Below are 21,644 nucleotides of genomic sequence, written 5' to 3' on the forward strand. Positions count from 1 at the left end.
CACAAACCTCAGGAGCAATAGTCAGTATTATTATAAAATGTCTTAGAAAATATGCTTCCACTGCTGCCCCTTTTACAGAACAGCCCAGCAGTAAGATCACTTATTCAGAAAATGGGAAATAGGGTTAAAATTTCCTCCTAAATATAATTTGAACCTGTCTCTTCTTTTTCTAACATCCTATTACAATCATTAAAATATAATCATATGGTACAAAATGAATCTTCTCCTCCTCCAGTAAAAGGCAGAGAAGTGGATTGACAGAGTCATGGAGGAGAGGAGAGAAAGATGGAAATCTTGGGTTTTTTTAATTTAGAAATTTGGAAACAGACTGGGGAATGGGGAGTATCTGACTATCAAAGGAGACACTAGAGAATGTAACTAAAGGAATTTATGCCCAGTAAGAATAGCAGGAAGACCAACAATATTAATGGTTTATGATTTTTCAATAGTAATGACAGATACAGCTTCAGTTCATTAAATAAGATTTTGCTGTACACATAACTGGCCCATACCTGTAGTCTTTCCAGATTTTGGAGGTCCCACAATTGCAATCTTAACTGGTGCAGCCGGTTTAGGTTTTGGCTGACGAATATATTTGATGGGATTTGTCATAAATGTTTCTTTATTTTCTTTACTTGAAAAGAAATAAATATATTGTCGATGGATTACAGGAAAGACTTCTTTTCCATGGCTTTGGTGAGGCCTGATTACATCTCCTTCGCTTAGCTGTAGTGTACACAAAATGGGAATTAGTTCATTAGGTTTGACAAAACCTCTTCTCCCTCCATCCCAGAGAAGTGGCTTTGTAGGCAGGTAGAGAAGTACCAATCATATGAAACAAACCATCAAAGTATTCCGAAATTCATACATATGGACATAATATTTTGTCCAAGTCTGAGAAAATTCCATACATATGCAATTACTGTACAAAAAGATGAAATAAACAACGAAGACAGAAAGAATACTCACTATTTCCAGTAGGTGGTACTGTAACACTTTATGTCCATCAAAATACTGGTCAGAGAGGATTAACATAATACCTTTTCTAATTTTCAGAGAATAAAGAAAATAATTTTATTCCTCAGTGAATTAAACTTGCTTACCTGCCTGACAGTAGAAGATACACTGAGAATATTGTATTAGCAGAAGTCATGTACAAATGAAGAAAATGTGAAAGGATATCAGTAGTTACATTATGGTCAAGTGTAAAACCACAGCAAGTAAGCCAAAAAAGTTTTTGGTAAAATACATGCACCACTGATTAAATGTTTTCAAACACATTAGACAGCCCACTAGAAAGTCTGTAGCGTTGATGGATCGTTGTCAGAAATGGTCACTGCGGTAATACTAAATTAATTCGTTGCACCACTGTTCTCTGTAGAAGAACTTAGTCACGTCCCTGTTGCAGCCCTTCTTGGAGGAACTGCCTTAAAGTGTCAATAAAAGATGTTTTAAAACTAAATGTTGACATCTGTAGAAAAAATTGCCCAGACCAGATGGCATTCACCTTATATTTCTAAAGGGACTCAGAAGAGAAATTTTTACTGAGAAATGTGTAACACTGGCCTTTCCTTCAACAAAAAAGAAAGGTGGAGAAAGTTACTCTTTTAAAAAAAAGGCCTTCAGGGTGGATCCTGGCAAACATAGTCCAGTAAATCTGACTCTGTATTGAGCAAATTGAAATATATTAAGGAAAGTAGTTACATGCATACATATAAAATAATGGGGAAAAGCCAACTCAGCTTCTTGTAGAGGGAAATCATACCTCACAAATTAATTACTATTCTTTGAAGGAATCCATGAAGTTGATCTGGTTATTACAGAAAGAGATGGGACTGTGCTACTGTATGGCATTGCCTTGCCAGACTCTTCTCATATTCTTAGGTTCCTATTCCAGCATGAAGTCATTTCAGGATTCTTGCCCTCAATTTATGAGATGTCATGAGTCTGTTCTACTGCATGTCTGCTTCCATTCCTCCCTCAGCTCATCATTTTTATTATCTGCTTATCTAATCAGTCGCATTACTACTTTCCTCCCCCCCAGATTTAATCTAAAAGTAATTGGCAGTAAAGTAAAAGTTATCTGCCTTTCTACTCCAAAACTTCCAGTTTGTAATCAGTTTCATAATTTCTATTATATCCTAAAGTACCTGCAAAATGATCCTATTTCCCTGTCATTATTACCGGCTCATACATTTTCACTGTCAGCACACACCTCTGATTTTATCTAATAGCTTCCTATGACTTTTTTCTAACTGAATTGCACTTTTTATTGGCAAATAAAAACACTGCATAGAAGAAATGAATGAACTGGAGAAAAAGAATGATAAAAATGTAGTGAAATCTGATAGAACAAAGTGCAAGGACTAGAGTGTAGGGACTAATTAGAATTAAACACATAAACTGGTTCAGTAGTTGGAAATGACAGAAGAGTAGAAATACCTGCTTCTATTAATATGTCCCTAGATTATTGGATGCCAATTTGATGCAGCCATGAAAAAGAATGAAGATTCTGATCCTACTGTTAAAGAAAGACAAACACGATCTGGAAGAGGTGAAGACCCAACATGATGACTATACAAAAGGGAATAAAACTTGCTTGATTAATTGGCATAGTAAAATGAAGGCCAAAGTGTGTTTCTCTCAGGGCTTTTCTGCTTTCTATATGGTGTTCACTGGACTTTTTCTTTAATGAATCTTTCTTTCTATTTTTGATTTATTCACAGTCCAACCTGCTTTTATTTCTTCCATTAAACTACAGAAATTACCTGCTGACATTTCACTTCCTACCTATAAAACTGTATCAGCCCACTTTTGGGGATAGATATGAGTACCTTCTGACCTCAACTTTCCACATCTCTAGTAAAATACTATGGGAATACATTTGTTGCTTTTCAAAATTTGTAAATTTTCAAAAGAAAGAATTACTGCCGATGAATTACATACATCTAACATTTTTTCGTTTACTTTTTCACCACTGCCAGGATTGGTGGCCACTTGTGTGTGTGGCTTCTTATAAATTTATACTCCAAAGCCTTTCAGTTTGTTTTCACCACTTCTGGAAGGCTTTAAGACCTTCTCTGTTGTCCTATGTTTTGTGTATCATTAAGAGATAGGCATTTCTTTCTGATTCAATGCCACCTTTAATTGTGTCACCATTGATAGTGTAACAAATTTCACTAAATGCTTCTCAGCCTTAAATTAGATGCAACACTGAAAAGACTAACACCTTTTATTATCAATGCTTGCTGTATTTTTTGTTTATTCAGTGGTGTCATTTTGATTCAGTAATGTAGTTTTCATTCAGTCGTTCTGGTATTAAATGCTGCTGTCTCATAACATCTTTTTAATGCAGAATACATTTTTAAAAAGTGTTACCTCTTGAAAATATTCTTCAGCCATTTAAGAACATTACCTTGATTGGATCCCACTGACCAAAAGAACTTGGAAATTTATATGAGAGAAATAGCATCTTCTCTGCAAGTGGTAAACTGATTGGGTAACATTTCTCAAAAATGCTTTCACGGTGTTCTGTTAGAGATTTCAGCTTGCTATACACTTGGTAGCGCACAACATGAGGCTTCCGTCCTCCATTGATCTCAATTGGTGGTATTAATAATTTTTCAAGTTCTTCCTGGTTATGAAAACATAATGAAATATTAGAATCATAAACACAATCAGATTTATAATAAAGACTGACAGCAAGATTTTCTGTCAACTATCAAGGATTTCTTGAGCATGTTCTCAGTCACCATAATCAGCAAAATTTGATTGGAGAGGAGAATTGGTCTTCCTGCCCACTGAAGTTTAAACTACCCAGTACCCAGTATATATTAAGTATCATACAATTACAATATTATAATATTATCTGCTTTTGTAAACTTTCTCTCTGATCAGTGGATAGAATCTGAATCATGATTTAGTTTCTTCCTGAAGTAAGATACTTTGTACATAGTAAACAAATGTCACCCATCTGCTCACGGCTTTAGATGTGGCATTATCATTGCAGACATCTAACACAAGTAACTGATTTCAAGAAAATTATGTTACTAGGAACTGTATTAAAAAATAGAGCTGTCTAGTAAGACTTCTGTCTCAAAAATTATTTTGAAATACTGTTCATATATTTATAACTCTCTAGTTTGGTTGCCTGTATCAACTGACCTATCAAAAAGGAAATAAGGACACCAAGACTGGGTAGGCCTAAACAAATGTTTCCTTTTCTCCCCCTACGATATTAGTCATATAAATTACATACTCTATAAAGTCTATGCCTTCTCAGTACAGCCTTCATCTTGCTCACATATTTAGATCATGAGTACAGCCGCACAGTTGTTTAAGCACTATAACTTTTAAATGTGAAAAATAAACTTGAAAATTCTTCTTGCATTATGTGATCATATAATTGAAAAAAATAAGCAGTGGTATCAGTACCTGTACACTTTGTAATCTCTCTACTTCTGAATCAAATTTTTCTGCAATTTCATTTTGCATGCGTTCAACAGCATCTTCTTCTGCTTCTTCTTCTTCTTCTTCTTCCTCTTCTTCTTCTAAAAACTCTTCTTTAAGTATAGCTTCAATTTCTTCAATTTCATTCTCATCCTCCTCCTCAGTGGCTTCAAAATTCTCCTTATTTGCTACAGCCTATAAAGGCAAAATATTTTGTTGTTTCATGTCTCATACAGATAAAGGATCATACGGCATTCTTGTCTCCTTTTTAATTAGAAAAATCATTAATTAAAAAACCCCTAATTTTGGGGTATTCTTTATTGTAAGCAAAAGTCTAGTAGATCCTAGAATCTTATTTCAGAAGAAAATACAGGGCTATTGCATCGTGCATACAGTGAAGCATTGTCAAAACCGCAGTTTTGGTAAGAGGTGTATTTTTCTCATACGTGGTATTGTAGTTTGACAGGACTTTGTTTTAAACAGGCATGTTTACTGAAAGTGTAGCTGACAGAATTTCTTGAGCAGTCAAGTAGTACATTAATACATTTATAAATATACTATGTAATTGACTTCGGGCAGAAATTCCGGTACAATCCTATTCTGGATTGACCCTGGATTTGACAGGGTACTTAAGGCACATGCCTAATCCAATTAATGGGGCTACTCTTATGGTCACCAATTAGATTCATTAAACACATTCATAAGTATTTTGCTGACTTAGAGCACATATTGAGAATTCTTTTAAAATTGTTTTTAGTCTTCACAAATCAATAATTTTTACAACAAATTCAAATATCACATAAAATTATTTTTGAAAGTAGAAGCTTCTTCACAGTCTATCCCATTTTTACTATTCTACATTGTCCTGAAGTCTTTGACTAAAAATTTCTAAGGTATGAATGCAAACACTTCTATCTAAAATCTTTCTTATTAGCTTGTTTTCTTACCTCCTGTTTCTTTTGTTTTCGTTCTGCTAAAAGTTCTTCCCTTCTTTTAGCAATCTTCTCATTCTGTTAGTGAAAAAAAGATGTAAGAAGACTGATATTTGCTAATAGAAGATCTGTGAGAATTGGTAACGTGGCCTGTATTTAACGTTGTTCTTTCCACCTTGAAATTCTATTTCCAGTTGATTCTAATGTTAAAAAATACTACCTACAGTTTGAAATTTTGCAGACCAGATATACCTCTCTACTAAGCAAACATGTAATTTAATTTTAGTAAAACTAATTTGGCAACTTTTGAGATTGACATTAGAGGGGCAAAAAATACTGTGTTCTTATCACACTGAAAATACAGTAGTATTTTTATTGATTAACTACAGAGTTCCTGAACTTATAGGTGTTTTCTGTCATTTGGCAAAGGAGTGACTGAAGACGGTATTAAATGTGTGCTGTTCCCTTTGACAGTTTAGTGATGTTAATGGTATTGTATGAGTCTTGTCCCAAATTCCATTGTCCTAACTTCCTGTGTTTCAGCTGCTCTTTAGTAACTTATATTCAGACTTTTTCTGATAGTACATGTGAAGTACTTTATCTCACTTTTATAGAAAGTTAATAATCTTGAATATATTACATGTACCAGTTGTAAATGTCTGCATAGAGGCTTCAGGTTACTTCAAATAATTTGTAACTTTATCGACAGTAGACACAGCGTTGTTTGAACAGGAGACTGTGCAGCCACAACAGCACTAGAATGTGGCTTAGAGCTACTACATTTCTGTGCAGAGTATCATAGATGGAAACACAGACACACGCACACACCATACAGTACCTGTGAAGTCAGCCTATGGGAGATGCTGATCAACTCAACAGCACATTACAGTGCATGAACTGTTTATTTTATTTTTTATGGCCACATTCACTCCCTCCATTTAGGTGCGTTTTGTCCAGCACTTTCCAGATGTCTGGCATTCTGTCAGACTGCCATTTGTTTGGCAGCACAGCTACTTCTCTTGGGTGCAAGGTGGCTAAACTCCTTCATAAATTAGTTGCACAGAAGAGGAAAGGAGCTCTAAATTATTTTTCATTCCTATGGTAAGTCTGGGAATGCTATGAATGTGTTGGACTGTGTCTCCTGGCTCCCATATCTATTACTCTTTGTGCTCTTCACAGCTTTGGGAGTTTTAGAATCTGTATTTAGAACTATGCTGTTGAAACGACAAAAAAAAAATATGTAGGACTGAAAACTTACCCTCATTTTTGTTTTCATGTCCTTCAGTTTCTTTTTATATTCCTTTTTTTTAAGCCGTTTGTCTTTCCATTTTTTCAGACGTGGAGGAAAAAGACGTTCAAGAATGTCACTGTCTTCTACTTGAATATAAACTGCAATATCAGGACAGAGTCCTCGTTCTGACAAATATTGGGCTTCATCTGCAGTACGAGGGAAACCATCCAGTATGAAGCCTGTGGACCTAATTGGAAAATGAGATATTTATCATTACACAGTGTAGTTTAAAGTGCAACACAATGAACTATCAATGAACTATCTCGCATTGGCCTCTTTAGCCACCAGTGCCCTCGTAGCATTTGTGGGTAGAGCCCTTCCCAAATCTTCGTTTGTGAAGCCCAGCCATGATGATGATGATGACGACAGTGAACATGTAATTATTTGGAAAAAAACCCCAAAGCCTCCCATATTAAATGCATATGTTAAGAGTAAAATTAAAAAAATACTTTCAGCTACTATCTTTTTACAATGTAAAACTGATATTTCAGTATGTATTTTAATTACATACTTAAAAATTAATTTCTTCCAAGGTTTTAATGTGCGAAGCTTAATTATTTTAAAAGAACGTAAAAAAACCAAAATAAATTGTATCTTCAAACTTGCTTGTGTAACTCTAAAACCAATATTTCTTAGGTACTGCTCTCAAAAAAAAATTATTGTTACCCAAATATTATTTGCCAAATATATACATAAATATGCCAAAGAAAGCTTGTGCCTGAAAATTTATGTTTCAGAAATGCCTGACAGTTTCTCCTCTAGTATAGGATGAGAAATTTGCTACTCAGTTTGACTTAGATCTGTCTTCCTGCAGATATTAAAAACAAGACGGATGCCTGGAGAGCTCTATGGCTTGTTGGACCTCTCACAATTTCAGATTAGATCAGTAGTTATGTAGGGCTGAATGTGTGTTGATAAGAAGTGAATATTTATTTTTATTACTTTAGACCTTAATAGGATACATTGTAAAATTGCAAAAAAACAAAGAAGCTACAAGGAGTGGAGGGAAGAATAGGTAGCCCTAGATGCTGTGTGAAAGGAGTGTGTAACACAGAGTAGTGTAGTACAGTATAGTCTAATGTTATGTATTGTACTGTGATATAATACAATATAACATCACAACATCATGTGTAATGCTGGGTAATTTTTAGTCTTGGTGCATTCTTTTTTTCCTAAAACTAGTGTCCTTGTTTTTACACCATTTGGAGAATGTCCCCTATCTGTAGGCTGACAGGATAAAAATTACATAAAAATATAAAAGGTTTGTTTACGTATCTATCCTGTAAGCCCATGAAAACTACCCAGCTATTTAGGAGATTTAATCCAATTCAAGTGTGCTAAGTACTTTTGTCCAGAACTGTGTACAACATATGAGACATGATATTACTGTCAAAATATCATTCAAAATAGTACAACAAAACCAAGACTGAGAGGTAGGCCATAACTCATAAAAAGTACAAGAGCATTGAAATAATCTCTGGCATAGTTATTTACAATTGTGGACCAAATGGATGATACACTTCCCAAGATTAATTAAAGAAAGAGAGAATCTAATTACAGTTACCGGAATGGCTCTTTCTTCCACCAGTCAAAAACAATGTTATCAAGGACTTCTGGAGGCAGTTCCTTACTATCCATTAGATTTGCTTTGATTGCCTCTTCCTCATCAGTTAACACCTCTTCCTTTATGTAAAGAAAATCAACTGGAAAATGAAAAACATACCCCAAGAGAACAAACAAACAAAAACCAGAAAGAAAGAAATATCTCCTTGACTCATTTATTGGTTTTTGGCTAAGTAAGGTACTGTCTTCATTTGACTTAAACCGGGAGAAACAAACTCAATTTGCCACATTTCACCATACTACATTATACATTTTAGGTAAGGATGTAGTATTAGGGCAATTGCTGCTGCATGAGTTTTCATAAAACCTAAAAGCAAGCACAACAGTTAAGTATTTAATTATACTTATGCTCAATTCAGAGGAACAGAAACTGAAATGAGCATAGTCTCTCCTAGTTGCCTACAAGAAGTTTTCCACTTAGTTATACATGTTTTCATGCTGGAAGACTATCTGCACTACATCAGAATGTTTTTTCACCTTTTAAAAGCAACTCTTTTAATGCAATCCAAAAAAACATGTTAAAGAAGGATATATAAGGTTATTGGGTACAGGCACAGGAACAGACACCAGACAGATAGCATTGTTCTACAGAATAGTAGTTATATTAATGACTAATCAAGTGCAGAGCATTCAAATACCAAATCTAGCTATTAAATTCTGGTGAAAAACTTGTGTTTTTTTTTTCCAGAATATGTAACACTGTAAGATTGATTTGGCTGAGTATGCAATTCTCACAGAATGGCTTCCTGACACAGACTGTTGTAAAAAAGAATGAAAAGAGGGTACAGATTGGTGCCTCTGGATGAGTTTATATAAGTCATGATATTAAAACACACATTTTTAGAAGAAGACTGAATAAAATGCAATATTAAAGTCAGAAAATATCACTCTGACCTGCTGTGTTACTTTTTTCATGGTAATATTCACAGAAGAAAATACTGATCCAAAGTGATTCAGGAACCTCCAAATGATGGTAGGGAGCTGCTTGCTGATAGGCCATGTCTGAATAAGATGCTGACATCTATTTTGATAATGTAGCCAAAAGAACTTGAGAATATGTTGGAAGTCACAGGTTTAATGTAGTGTGTGTGTGAATAATAGTTTCTCTAGTGCCTGAGACAGCATATATACTAAAAGATGTTTGTATGACAAAAGATACCTAAGACAAAAGTGGTAGCCAGATCTGTAATATGGAGACATCTTGAAAGAAATGTGTGAAGTGGGAGAAAACAATAAAACACATATAAAAATGTATCACTGACATCACCACTGCCAATGAGCTGTTGGAATGGCATTTGTATCTGATAAAAGAAAAGAAACACAAGAGGTATATTCCAGCTACAGAAGAGAACACCCCACTTAGCGGGGATTTGAAGGACAAGGTTGGCCCCCAGACCTGTCAATGTTGTGAAGGCTTTGGATGATATATATTAAAACAACCAGGATAGTATCTTTCTGATAAACTTCCCAGACTGCATGGCATGTTTTCTTTGCCTTTAGTGGTCTTGCTTTGAATGTTATAGCTGACCTTTACCTTAAGCTTTGATAGATACACTTCTAGTGTCTTGTGCCAAAGTGAAAGAGAATGATATAAATGGAATTAAATGAAATTTTGGAGAGGTGGTGGCTCGGTGAAAAAACAGGATAGTCAGATAGATGGTCCAGTGGTACTCATACTCAGAGAAATGCTTGAGGAGTCCACAATCTTGGAAATTATCCTCTGGAGTTTTGTGCATGGACCAGTGAATGTATTTCTGAACCGAACTGAAACTGTATCCCGTGCTTAGGTCACGCCATCAGATAAAGTACTTTACAAGAAATATGAGAAAAAAAATGTAGCAAATTGTTTACCTGCAGATATAAAGCAAAAAATACTAACAATAGTGCCTTGGTGTCAGACGTATTGATGCCAAAAAAAATAAAGCTGAGTGAGAGTCAGCCATAACCATTAGTGCCAGGAACACCTGCCATATTTTGGCTATGATGACCAAGTTGTAATGTGATTTGCCAAATTTCAACTGATGAAAACCTGATTTTTTGTTCTGACATCTGTGATTTTGATCTGTACTCCGTGTTGAAGCATTTCCTTCTAATATTACCTGCTCTTGCATTATTTCATCAGAACTACCTCCCAGTTAACAGAGACCCGCTCTGCTTTTCAAGACAATACAGAGTGGCCTTGGATGCACCTTTGGCAGCTTCCTCAGCACCTGTGAATGCACTCCATGGACTTGTATATGTGCAGTTTACATAAATGATCCCAAATTTGATCCTATTCTGTTGTGAGTAGTACCACTTTTTACCCATGCTTTCCTATTAGACACAGAGACCTAGAAGGCCACAGTAAAAAAGGCATTGGGCATCTCAGCCTTTTCAGTATTGAAAGGTCACCTGCCCAGGTGGCAGACTTATATTTTCTAGATCTTCCTTTTACTACTGTTGTTCTGCAGAAATTTTTCTTGTTACCCTTCAGTTTACACTTCCATGGAGTGCTCATCTTCCTAATACTGTGCCTGAATGTTGTTTCTGTAGCCTGCTTCCTCTCCTGCATGCTTCCTTAAATCCTATAGCAGGAAATGTTTGAAGTTCTTTGATGACTAGCTAGTAATGTGACGGAACATGGCAGGTATCAGGAGCACATACCAAAAAGAAAGGCTCTTAAAATGTGATGCAGAAACTTGTTTCTTCCTGAAGCTTTGAGAGTTGGATAAATACTTATTTCTGTTGTCTAGGAAGTAGTTTTCAGTTTCTTTATACTACCCACTTCTGGAAAGATTTATATGCTGTGTACGCGTGTTGGAACTCGATCACATATACCCATTGCTGTCTAAAGAAGAATTCATTTGCATGAAAAGCTTAAGGGTTTTTTCCCCAGGATATATCACTGCCTAGTAAAAGCTATCATTCTCCTCTGATAAACATTTATGTAAATGTTTGTTCTTCAGGAAAATTACACCGTCTAAGAGATGGGGTTTATAATTTTATAGGAAATTCCTATTCTGGCCTGAAAATGGTTATTTTGTGTATGGACATAAAAAATATTATTGTTACCTGTTTGCTTTTTTCTGTCTCAGTTTTAGTAATCATCTGAGAGAAGTCTTCTAGTTCCTCTGATAGAACTGGTATTTTATTGTCATCTTCTTCATCAAACTGGGGCCCAACTTTCCTTCTAGTTTTGGGTAAGATCAATTCCTGTAGATATTCTTCAAACTGAATATGAAAAATGCCCAATTTGTCTGCTATCTGTCGTGCACAAGTAGTTTTACCTGCTCCATGAGTCCCAAGTAAACACACCCGTAAAGGAGGAGCCTGTAGGAAAAAAATTGAATACTCTGTAACATTTTGGAGTGTACAATGCATCTCCTACTGTTTTTAACTTCTAAAGTATCATAATAAAAATTCCAAAACCAGTCCATAATTATACATTTTAATTTTTCCAGACTTTCTATTGCTGTTCCAACCAGACTACCTGCTTTCTGGAAACACTGAACAAATACACTACAACGGCAGATGTCAGAAACTTCATTAGAGAATTCTGGTAAATCTTCCCTTCTTTTACCATTCTTCAACTTACAAAAAAAAAGAAAAGATAATAAAAAGCCCCCCAGTATGTGTGATCTGTTAATCAATTTTAAGATTATTGTAAGTCTTTATAATCTTCCTCTTTTCTGCTATATTTGCATAAGTAATTCAATGTGTTAATTTGAATGTACACTAAAAAGTCACTAGGGAAACCATATGTTTTATTTCCTTCAAGGACTTGCTTAATATATTGTTACCTAGAAAAAAAAATCAGCAATAATAAACAATTCTAAATGGGAATGAAAAATAGTGATTTTAATCTGCTATTATCTACTTTAAATAATTATTAAGATTCTCACTTGTATCGGTTCATTGTGAGCCACATATTCTTCAGGGTTCTTCAAAAATTTATCTCTGTAGTCAGAAGTTGAAAAGTAATAAATATTTTCTTTATATTTAGCTGCATGTTCCTGGAGTCCAGGGTGGAGGACAAAGTGCTCTTTCAGACTGACTGGACAAAAGTGTATTGTATCTCCCATGTGCCTTTTCTTTTGCTTAATTGTTTCTTCATCCTGAAAATATGAAAATTTTCAAAAACTCTTAGAATTGAGTATTTACGGAGATTAAGTATACTGAGTAGATCAGATGAAGTAATGCCAAACACATTAACTGAGGACTGAATGAGTACTGTATTCTCAAAGTAGTTTGTAAGCCAAAAATAAATCTATGAAAATACACACTTTTTAGATTCTGAGTCAGAAAACAAACTGTCCAAGAGAATTATTGAGAAGAGAGTTACCATTTTAAATTTGAAATTATAATATCGTAGTTAGCTGTGGAAGACCAAACCCAGGGTAGAAATATCTATAATAAAACCTTTTCCTACCATGTTCTTGAAACTGATTTTCTCTTGCTTCTAAATGTAGACCTCTTCAGAAAAGACAATGAGAGCTGGTGTTATGAAGTCAGATTATTTATCCAATAAAATTAATTTCTAAAAAATCTATTCAATACTGCGTTACTACAGTATATGGATATCCTGTACTGTTAAATTTGAGGATGGGAATCTTCCAATATAGGATGAAAATAAAAGAAAGGCAAAGCTAGACCTCTAATGTCATTAAAGTGGGTGTTTGAAAATTATCAATAGCTGAGATGTAACAGGGGATTGCATATTAGGACTCTGCATCTTCTGATGTTTATATGATGGCTCACAGATCATTGTTAGTTGACAGAAATCAAAGTTCATATTTCTTTCTTTAATAAAGCTCCTCTTTGCCATCTGGCAAAACTAGGTACATTCATTCTCTCTATTAGCATGGGGGATATTTAAGCTTCTTGCTGCAGTAAAACTACTATCAGCCAAAACATAGAAATATAATGAAAGTGTTCTTGAAGCATATGCTAGTATTTATTCTGTAAGAAGGCTTAAACTGGATCATACAGAGGGCATGGTCTCAAGTTGTGCCAGGGGAGGTTTAGGTTAGATATTAGAAAGAATTTCTTTACAGAGAGGGTGATCAGACATTGGAATGGGTTGCCCAGGGAAGTAGTGGATTCTCCGTCCCTGGAGATTTTTAAAAAGAGACTGGATGTGGCGCTTAGTGCCATGATCTAGCAACTGCAGCAGTAGTGGATCAAGGGTTGGACTTGATGATCTCGGAGGTCCCTTCCAACCCAGCTGATTCTATGATTCTATGATTCTATGATACAAAATCAGGTGCAAAATATAACTTCTCTGGGGTTATGTTCAAACTGAAAATAAACGAGTTACAATAAAAGCACAAACAAATAAAGCTGGCATGCTTACTTCTTCATTTTCCTCTTCCTCTTCTTCAACTTTGTCTTCATCTACCTCATTTTCCTGTTCAGCAGCCAGATCTTCTGCTTCCTCTGCTAAGTCTTCAGCAGATAATTCCCAACCGTGATACTTAAAAGGTTCTGAAAAGGTTAGGTTTTTTTCCTGTTTCAATATTTTTCATTTGTTTGTGCCAGAACAGATTCTCTGTCCATAAAAGTAAGTGCATATGTGAAAGAAAATAAAGCCAACTGTATATTGCATTTCTTCTACTCATAGAACAAAATGTTCTCCCCAGATGTAGGAATTAGTAAATTGCCTCCTCCAAAAATGGAAATTCTACTGGTTGTTTTTGGTTGGAGTATTTCAATGGGAACTTGTATTACAAAAGTATACAAGCACATGCAGAAAGGGACATTACTGTTTTCAACAAGTTTTTTGTTTTGTTTTTTTGGTGGTTATTTGGTGGGAAAAATCATCACTTAAATTTTAATTGATTATAAAGCCAGCACAATAGACGTTATGGTAAATAAAACACTTCCATTGTAGTAATGATAGGAAAAATGTAATATTAATATTATTTATCCAGTGCTCAAAATTCTAAGAGATTTGAGCACATGAGTAAAGGAATGTACTTTGCAAAAAAAAAAAAAATTCAGTGTAAAATTCAGTCTTGAAATACAGTCTGTGCAGGTGGGTAGGTTAGATTAGTATACATTAACCCAGTGAATATTGTACATTAGTGAACCTTCAATATCTCTCCATTTCTCAAACCAGTATCCTGACATGAACAGAATAGAGCAAGTAACCGGGGAAATGTGCTGTCAGAATGTTTAGGGAGCTATTATGTACATATTTGCATAGCCTATCTCTCTCTATATATATTTCAAATATACATATTCCTCACTCTTCCTATGTCTTAAAGGGCGCTATTGAGCTTTTCAGCTGACCCTCAGAACACACCATGAGCCATTTCACGTTAGTAATATCAAACTTAGTATAACCTAACCCCCAATTTATTCATCACATAAGCTCTCCAAAATCCCCCTTGAAAGTTTAAGTGCCAATCACATAAACAGTATTACTTACTTTCCATAACCAGCACTGTTTGATTGAGCAGACTTGCTGGAGTTTGCTCAGCGATCTCTAGAACAACAACCTGAACTAGAGATGACTTCTTGATTTCTGATTCCACTGTTTGCCAATCATGCATGAAAAGTTCAATCTTCTTTTTAATTGTATCCATTTCTTGTGCATCTGGAAAAGCATCCTCTGCAAACTTGGGTAGCGTGATTTCTGAAAATCAAATCATATAACAGGCAATGCTCCTCTAAAATGTTTTACATTTAAAAATTATCATTATGCTTTAGGATTATTTTTATTTTGCTCAAATATGGTGGCATATTTTTTTAAAGCTTCTTCTCTCCCGTAATTATGAATTATTATATTAGTATTTTACAAAGACACTTTGTAAACTCCCAATTTAACTATGTTGATGTTGTATATACTGAGCCATCTCCAGGAAAATAAATGAGGTCAAGTTGCTTAACTATATTTCCATATGGTTATTTAAATCGTCTCTCAGATAAATATAATTACTCTTTCTCCAAATAAATATAATATAGAATACATTAATTTAAAAATTATGATTTCATGATAACAGCTTTTGACAAGCTATCCATATAGTCATGCCTCATGCAAGCATAGAAAAAATAAAGAGTAGGAAAACTAGCATACACTGCAAAGAAGCAACCTCATGTTCTGACCTGGTTCAGGTTCTGTTACTGAAGCTGTTGTGGAGTGTTCAGGTTGTGTGTTAGGTATTTGTTCTTTTTCAAGTGGAGCATGTTCTCTTTACAGGACTAGAAATATAATACTGCTAGGTGTTATTTCTCTATGGCATCTCAATATACAGATATTAATGAATTAAACCTTCATTTATGCAAACAACAGCACATAGATATATAAAGATCAACATAGCAAAATATTGCAGAGGAAATAGAAGATTTAGAGGAAAAAGGAAAAAGAAAGGACTAAAACAGAAGGCCAGTGTAAATATCAAGGATATGAGAGAAGGTATTGAAGACTGAAATCCTAAATTGATAAAGGCAAAGCAGTGAGCTAAAACACTAAACCATGCAGTGCAAGATTTCTTAAACCAATTACAACTGTGGGACTGTTCTGTGCAGGGACAGGAGTTGGACTCAATGATCCTTGTAGGTCCCTTCCAACTGAAGATATTCTATGATGCCTCTATCCATAACTAACAAATGAGGCAAGACACACCCACAAAAAGCAGTCTAGGGAACCGCGCAACCAGGAGCACTGCAAACAGAGCACGGTGCATCAGCTGGGGCATGGCACAGCTGTTTGTGCAGCAGTTTGTGTGCCAGGGCACGCAGGGGGGGCACAGTCCCCCCACCAGCTCAAGAGGTGAGTTCAGCTGGTGGTCATCGTCCTCTCAGAGCTTAGCTACCATGTCTACCGGGTAAAAAGCTATGTCCTCTGCACTCACCAGCACGGATGTGGCAACCCAGACAGAGCCCTGGCACTGGTAACATGAGAACAGCTATGTGAGGTGCAAACAGGTGGATTATGTGCTCAGTCTGGTGGCAGAGCTATGAGAGGAGGTGGAAAGGTTGCATCAGAGACTCTGAGAAAGAGTGCTACAAGTGACAGGCTCTGGCATGTCCCACAGCCAGAGACTTAGATGTGGAAGGCCAGTCAACAGATAATGTGGATGAAGGTCCATCTACACCAGAGATGTTGGCAGGGTCAAAGGCCTACCCCCTGTATCCTGACCACCTCCACAAGGAAGACTAGTGGAGTGGTCTTCCACTGGATTATAGTGGTAGGCAACAGTGTGGTGATGTTGCTGCTATTCCCACTTCCTGCACTCATATAATTTTCAACTCTGATTTTCTTCTTTTTCTTACCATTTTTTCTTTTGTGTTCTGTTTAATAAGTCTGACATTAATGCCTTCAGCTAACAGACAGAAAAGCAGTTGAGAACAATGACTTCAATAGTCTGATATTACTGTAAGTTTGCTGGGACACAGTGTGTGTTGTGTTTGTCCCTTTCCAGAAATGAAGATGCAAGAAAAACCTTGAGCAGCAGATGGAGTGATTTTCTACTTTGCTATAATGTTCCCATTCTCTTGGTGTTTTTGTCTTAAGTTTGAAAGAGCAGGAACAGATTTTGACACAAATAACAACATATGCAGTCTATTCCAATGAACTTTTATGATTTTTTAAAAATCAAGGGATCATTACTACTATTTTTCCTTATATAACTTCCTACACATACAAAGGAGAGGTATTATTACAAATGAAAGCCTTACACAATGCCTTGTATGTTAAAAGCTTTGACTACTTTCTCATCAATACAAACCTCCAAAGTATTAAAACCTCAATGTTTTATGGTTACTCCCTGGCATTAAGCAGGCCAACACTCACTATGTCAAATTGCAGCACTGTAATATTCATTTTGAGTTTGTCCTAACCTGAAAACTCCAAACAATTTTTCTGTCTTATGAAGAGTTAGATTGCCCTGTTACAATTTTCTTCATTAAGCAAACTAGTATTTCCTCCTTAGGGATTGCTGAAGAAATGCACAAATGACACATTTAGTTTTCCATAACAGAGGTAGATAAAAAAATGCTAAGTACAATGTAGCTGGATTTCAGTGATTAGGTACCAACAAGATTTGGCAGGAAACAAGACTAAATATAATGGTCAAAGTAGATATGATGCCTAATTTTTGTCTGAAATGCTACCAACTAAAGCATCACCTGGAATAGCTGGGATGTGTGAGCGCCTGCAGGACAAGGAAGATATGTAACATTTTTCTGACTTGGATGGCTAAGCTATTAATGAAGGTATTGTATCAAAGGGCAGTGCCACTACTGTCTCTAGAAGAAAGCAAGCCAGTGCCCTGCCTTCAGGGCTTTAATTGACAAAGAGGTAAAGTTAAGGATTTCCATTCTTTTGTAATTGGCCAAATTTAAAAAGATGTAGGATTTCAAATACATGCCTCCTTTTGACATCCCTTAATGGCTCACTAAGGTTGGCCCCTTGCTAGTTTGCTACTTGTTGTGCCTATTTCTACAGCTCTTTAGTCCATATTTGAAGTCAGGCACTTAGAAGTTAGTATGGCAGTTTTGGGTACTGCAATGTCTACATCTTCTTATGGGTCTCGATCTCAATGTGTAGTCCTCCAATACTAAATTTCTAAACACTTCAGTGCTTTTAATAATTTTATTCTTCTACTTTTGAGGCTGAAACTTTTATTCTCTCAAATTACCTGTACTATATATATGATAAACTGAGATTTGAAATAAGTCAGGTGCTCTATAGCAATTCATATGCTGGCTCACGGACCTGAGGGCACTCCTGGGCCTGGCTGTCTCCATGTGGCCCCTGGGGCTCCCCCCTAACCTGCCCAGGACTCCATGTCAGCCCTCGGGGCCATCAGCTGCTACCCCAGCAATGCTGCTGCTGGGCCAATCTGCAGCTCCTGACAGCCCTGCCCAGCCACGGGCTCTGAAAAGCTGGGCCAACCCACAGGCTGACATCTCAGCCTGACCTCAGCTTTTTGCTATCCCCAGGGAGCTGCAAGAGCCAAGGGCCAGAGCTACCCTGCTCCTGACTAGTGCAGTGTCCAGATGGCCATGCTAGTATACTGCACCGCCAGCTCTGTTCCTTTGGGAGCAGTTTGCCCTCTCAGTGTCTGACATGTTGCGCCCAAGGTGAACTGCAAAACTTTATTAACAAATAAGCGTTTTGTTATGTATTTTTGCAATCTTTAATAACAAAGAATACTTAATGCCTTTCCCCCTTTTTTTAAAGCTTGAACAACACAGCTATCAGACTGATGCCTCAGTGGCTAACCTTCCTCCTGTTTGAATGATTATTAGTCTAAACATAAACTAAAAGTGCAAAAGGGCATGTAATTAAGCAGAAACACCTTGCAAATTTCAAATAGTCTGACCTTGAATTAGAAAGTATTTTTTTCTTGAAAATGTTTATGAACATTTGCATCTTACTAAACTACACTTTCATTCTATATATATCATTACTATACTCTTCAGTGACATTTTTCTCTTGCTGTGATTTTAAAGAGGAAAGTGAAAATACCTTTTTATGTGCTTTAAAAAAAAATGTTGTGTAAATGGTACCATTAATTATGTTGCATTCTGCAGTGATGTATTCCAAGTGAGACAGAGATGTAGCCAGGTAAAACCTGCTTAAATTTGGGCAGCTCTAATGCAATATGTAATGATGACTCCACTAGGAACACAGATTTTAAGAAAATAAGCAAAGGATACACTAATAACTAGGATATGCTAACTGCTTGTTGCACGTGTTATCCCTGGCACAGTCACACTGTAGAAATCACATGTGCTGCCTTGTGAACCACAGCCCTATTCACAGCAATAACACATGGAAGACAGGGATGAGGGCTGTCTGGATCTAGCTTTCAACAGATCATCTCCTATAGTTCAGCCCTTCTAAAAACCTCTCAGTTCTGAGTAGGTCAAGAAACTTTGGAAATATATAGACAGAATAATGGATTTAAATGAATATTTGGCATCATCTGAGACACAATGTTGAGCATGGTAACAAATCCACTCAATAGAATGTTTCCTGTTAGAAACTTTATCTCAGAAGCATACCTCTCCTGATACAATATTTAGCAAATGATGGATCAGCATGTGATCCAGCTTTGTTTTGCTACTGTAGGCACATAATTCCATCAGATTACCTCTATCTGGGAGGGTTTTTGCTTGAGGAAACATATCCAGCAGCAATTATTGCATACTTACAGAGTTTTTAAATAGATTACCCAGGCCTAAGTGAATTGGAGAAACTTTCCCCTCAAAAGAGGGTAGAAGTAACAAAAGAGAAAAGGTTTACATTCCTAGGGAAAAGGGATAACCCAAAAATCAGACAATCCAAACCTTATTTAGTTTTGGTTCAGGTTTTTGAACCTTATTATGACAAAAATGTTGCCTCCCTGGCGTTTAGTTTGTTTCCAACTGGGTCTCAGGTACCGAAAAAAAAGAAAATATTTTTCTGTAAGGCAACTATACCTTTGTCATTAGGTGTAAATTATAATAATTCTGCTTGGAGAGATTATTTATGGTGAGAAGATATTTTTAAAGAAATTAAAAACATAGTCAAGAAAAACCCTTGAAAAGACAGTAATGGTTTTAAAATAAACGATATAAAAACATAAACAAGTTTCTTTCCGAGAAGTTGGTGGTCCATCTAACAGTGCTGTTCTTAACTTCATTTCCTTATCATAGAGGTGATAGGAAACAATCCTTCCCAGCCTTAAATCTTGGGCTTTCATAGGTAATGCCTATATGGCAGTCTCTCATACTCTTTTTCTCTGTGTCTTTGCTCTTACTGAGCATAGTTACCATAGAGATAAACAATCCTCAAAGGCTTTCTGTCCCCACATTCTCTAAGTGAATTGCTGGGGAAGGAGAGGCTTTAATGTCTTTTTTCCCCAGTGTTCTGACTGTATTACATATGACATTTTCTGCCCTCAGTCCATATTCAGCAACACAAAAAGATGAAAAAAAAATCCTTCTTTCCTCCCCTCTCAAACCCCACCAAAGCTGAGACAGAGATACCGAAGCTAGCATGTCTTCTTCATTAGAGCTTAACTATCAAAATAAAGAGAAAGGCAAAATGTAGGATAACAGTTACACTTCCATTTCTTGGAACTGATATGTATTTCATTATGAACATATTTTCCATTGTCTTTTTGAAACAGACCACATAGTTTGTTTATACAGATTTTTCATTACTTACTTATAAACATATACTGCCAAATAATTTTAAGTATATTACAGTGTAATGTACTTAATAGACAAACTTACCTTCTGCGTACCAATTTATGGTATTTGGAAAGAAAAGTTTGGTTTAGAGATTAAGTTGGTTCTTTCTAATGCATAGAAATGTGTATATTTAACAACTTGCTATTAAAATAAAATGGTTTGTACTGGATTTATTTCTGTTTTGCACTTTAAAATATTCTAAAAATCCTAGTAGATAAAAGCTAAAACGTATATTTTTAAAAACTAAAGCAGACTTAAAGATGAGTTGCCTTCAAAGGGTTTTTTGAGAGAAAGATGCTATAGGATTTCGGATATCTTTTCGTTAGCTTTTGGTTCTATGGTATTTACAAGACTGGTGTTGGATAGAGTCAAGGAGGACAGACAGACAGACATTAAGCAAAGTAAATTACAATGTCCTTTTTCTTATTATGTTTAGAAAGTGACAAGAGCTTTCAGAGAGACTGATAGCTCTAATTATAGGTTTTTGTTCTTTTTTTTCTGCAAAGAAGTGCATAGTTGTACTACATCAATATGCCTTAGCCTTTATTCCTCTGAATGAGAGACTAAAAGAATTTAAGAACTGAAGGTATTTGGGATTTAATTGAGAAAGTTGTTCTTAACTTTTCTGTTTCAAATTTTGGTTTTTTTCTGCCTAGAATGCTGTGATTACAGGTATTAAAATGTAATTATCACATCTGGCTTATGAAGGAGGGCAGAAACTGGCTTTGAAGATCATGCAGTTTTCCTCAAAGACTGAACAAACTGTGAAGTTAGTATCGCTAGAGCTTGCTTTGAAGTTTAGAGAACAAGCAATTTGCTATGTCTTGTCTGCAGTTTAATTAACTGTCCTTGTCCAAACTCTCTCATTGAAAAGCCTCCAGTTTGAGGGAAAAAAAAAACACAAATGAGGTTGAAAGCCATCCAAGGAAAACAAAGGAAATATATTTAGAGGCTGTAGGACTAAGTACACATCATCTGCCTGGTAAATGTTATAATTATAATTGATTCTGAAAAGCATAAATTTTATAATTACAATTGATTCCAAAAAGCATTTCTCTTCAAAGACTAAAGAGGAAATGTCCTAAAATGACAGGTTTAATTATTTTTTTTCTCTTGTTGTTTCAAATATCTTACTGATTTTAACATGATAATATGAATAAAAAAGCAAGAACATAAAATAA

General features: G+C 35.7%; 1 protein-coding gene across 4 annotated transcripts in view; it reads right to left on the reverse strand.

The window, feature by feature from the left end:
- AK9 (adenylate kinase 9) overlaps nt 1–21,644 on the reverse strand; it is a 59,495-nt gene that overhangs the window by 10,234 nt on the left and 27,617 nt on the right. For all 4 annotated transcript variants that reach the window (XM_027747849.2, XM_039379819.1, XM_027747845.2 and 1 more), the window contains 10 exons: nt 14,705–14,911; nt 13,628–13,758; nt 12,177–12,389; nt 11,347–11,604; nt 8,237–8,355; nt 6,640–6,859; nt 5,397–5,459; nt 4,435–4,644; nt 3,416–3,634; nt 513–726 (listed from right to left, as the gene is read on the reverse strand). In XM_027747849.2, coding sequence (XP_027603650.2) covers nt 513–726; nt 3,416–3,634; nt 4,435–4,644; nt 5,397–5,459; nt 6,640–6,859; nt 8,237–8,355; nt 11,347–11,604; nt 12,177–12,389; nt 13,628–13,758; nt 14,705–14,911 — 1,854 coding nt within the window. The remainder of the gene's footprint in view (nt 1–512; nt 727–3,415; nt 3,635–4,434; nt 4,645–5,396; nt 5,460–6,639; nt 6,860–8,236; nt 8,356–11,346; nt 11,605–12,176; nt 12,390–13,627; nt 13,759–14,704; nt 14,912–21,644) is intronic.

This window comes from Pipra filicauda, unplaced genomic scaffold, assembly GCF_003945595.2.
Source record: "Pipra filicauda isolate LSUMZ 115617 unplaced genomic scaffold, ASM394559v2 scaffold176_size3548034_pilon, whole genome shotgun sequence".
Lineage (NCBI taxonomy): Eukaryota > Metazoa > Chordata > Aves > Passeriformes > Pipridae > Pipra > Pipra filicauda.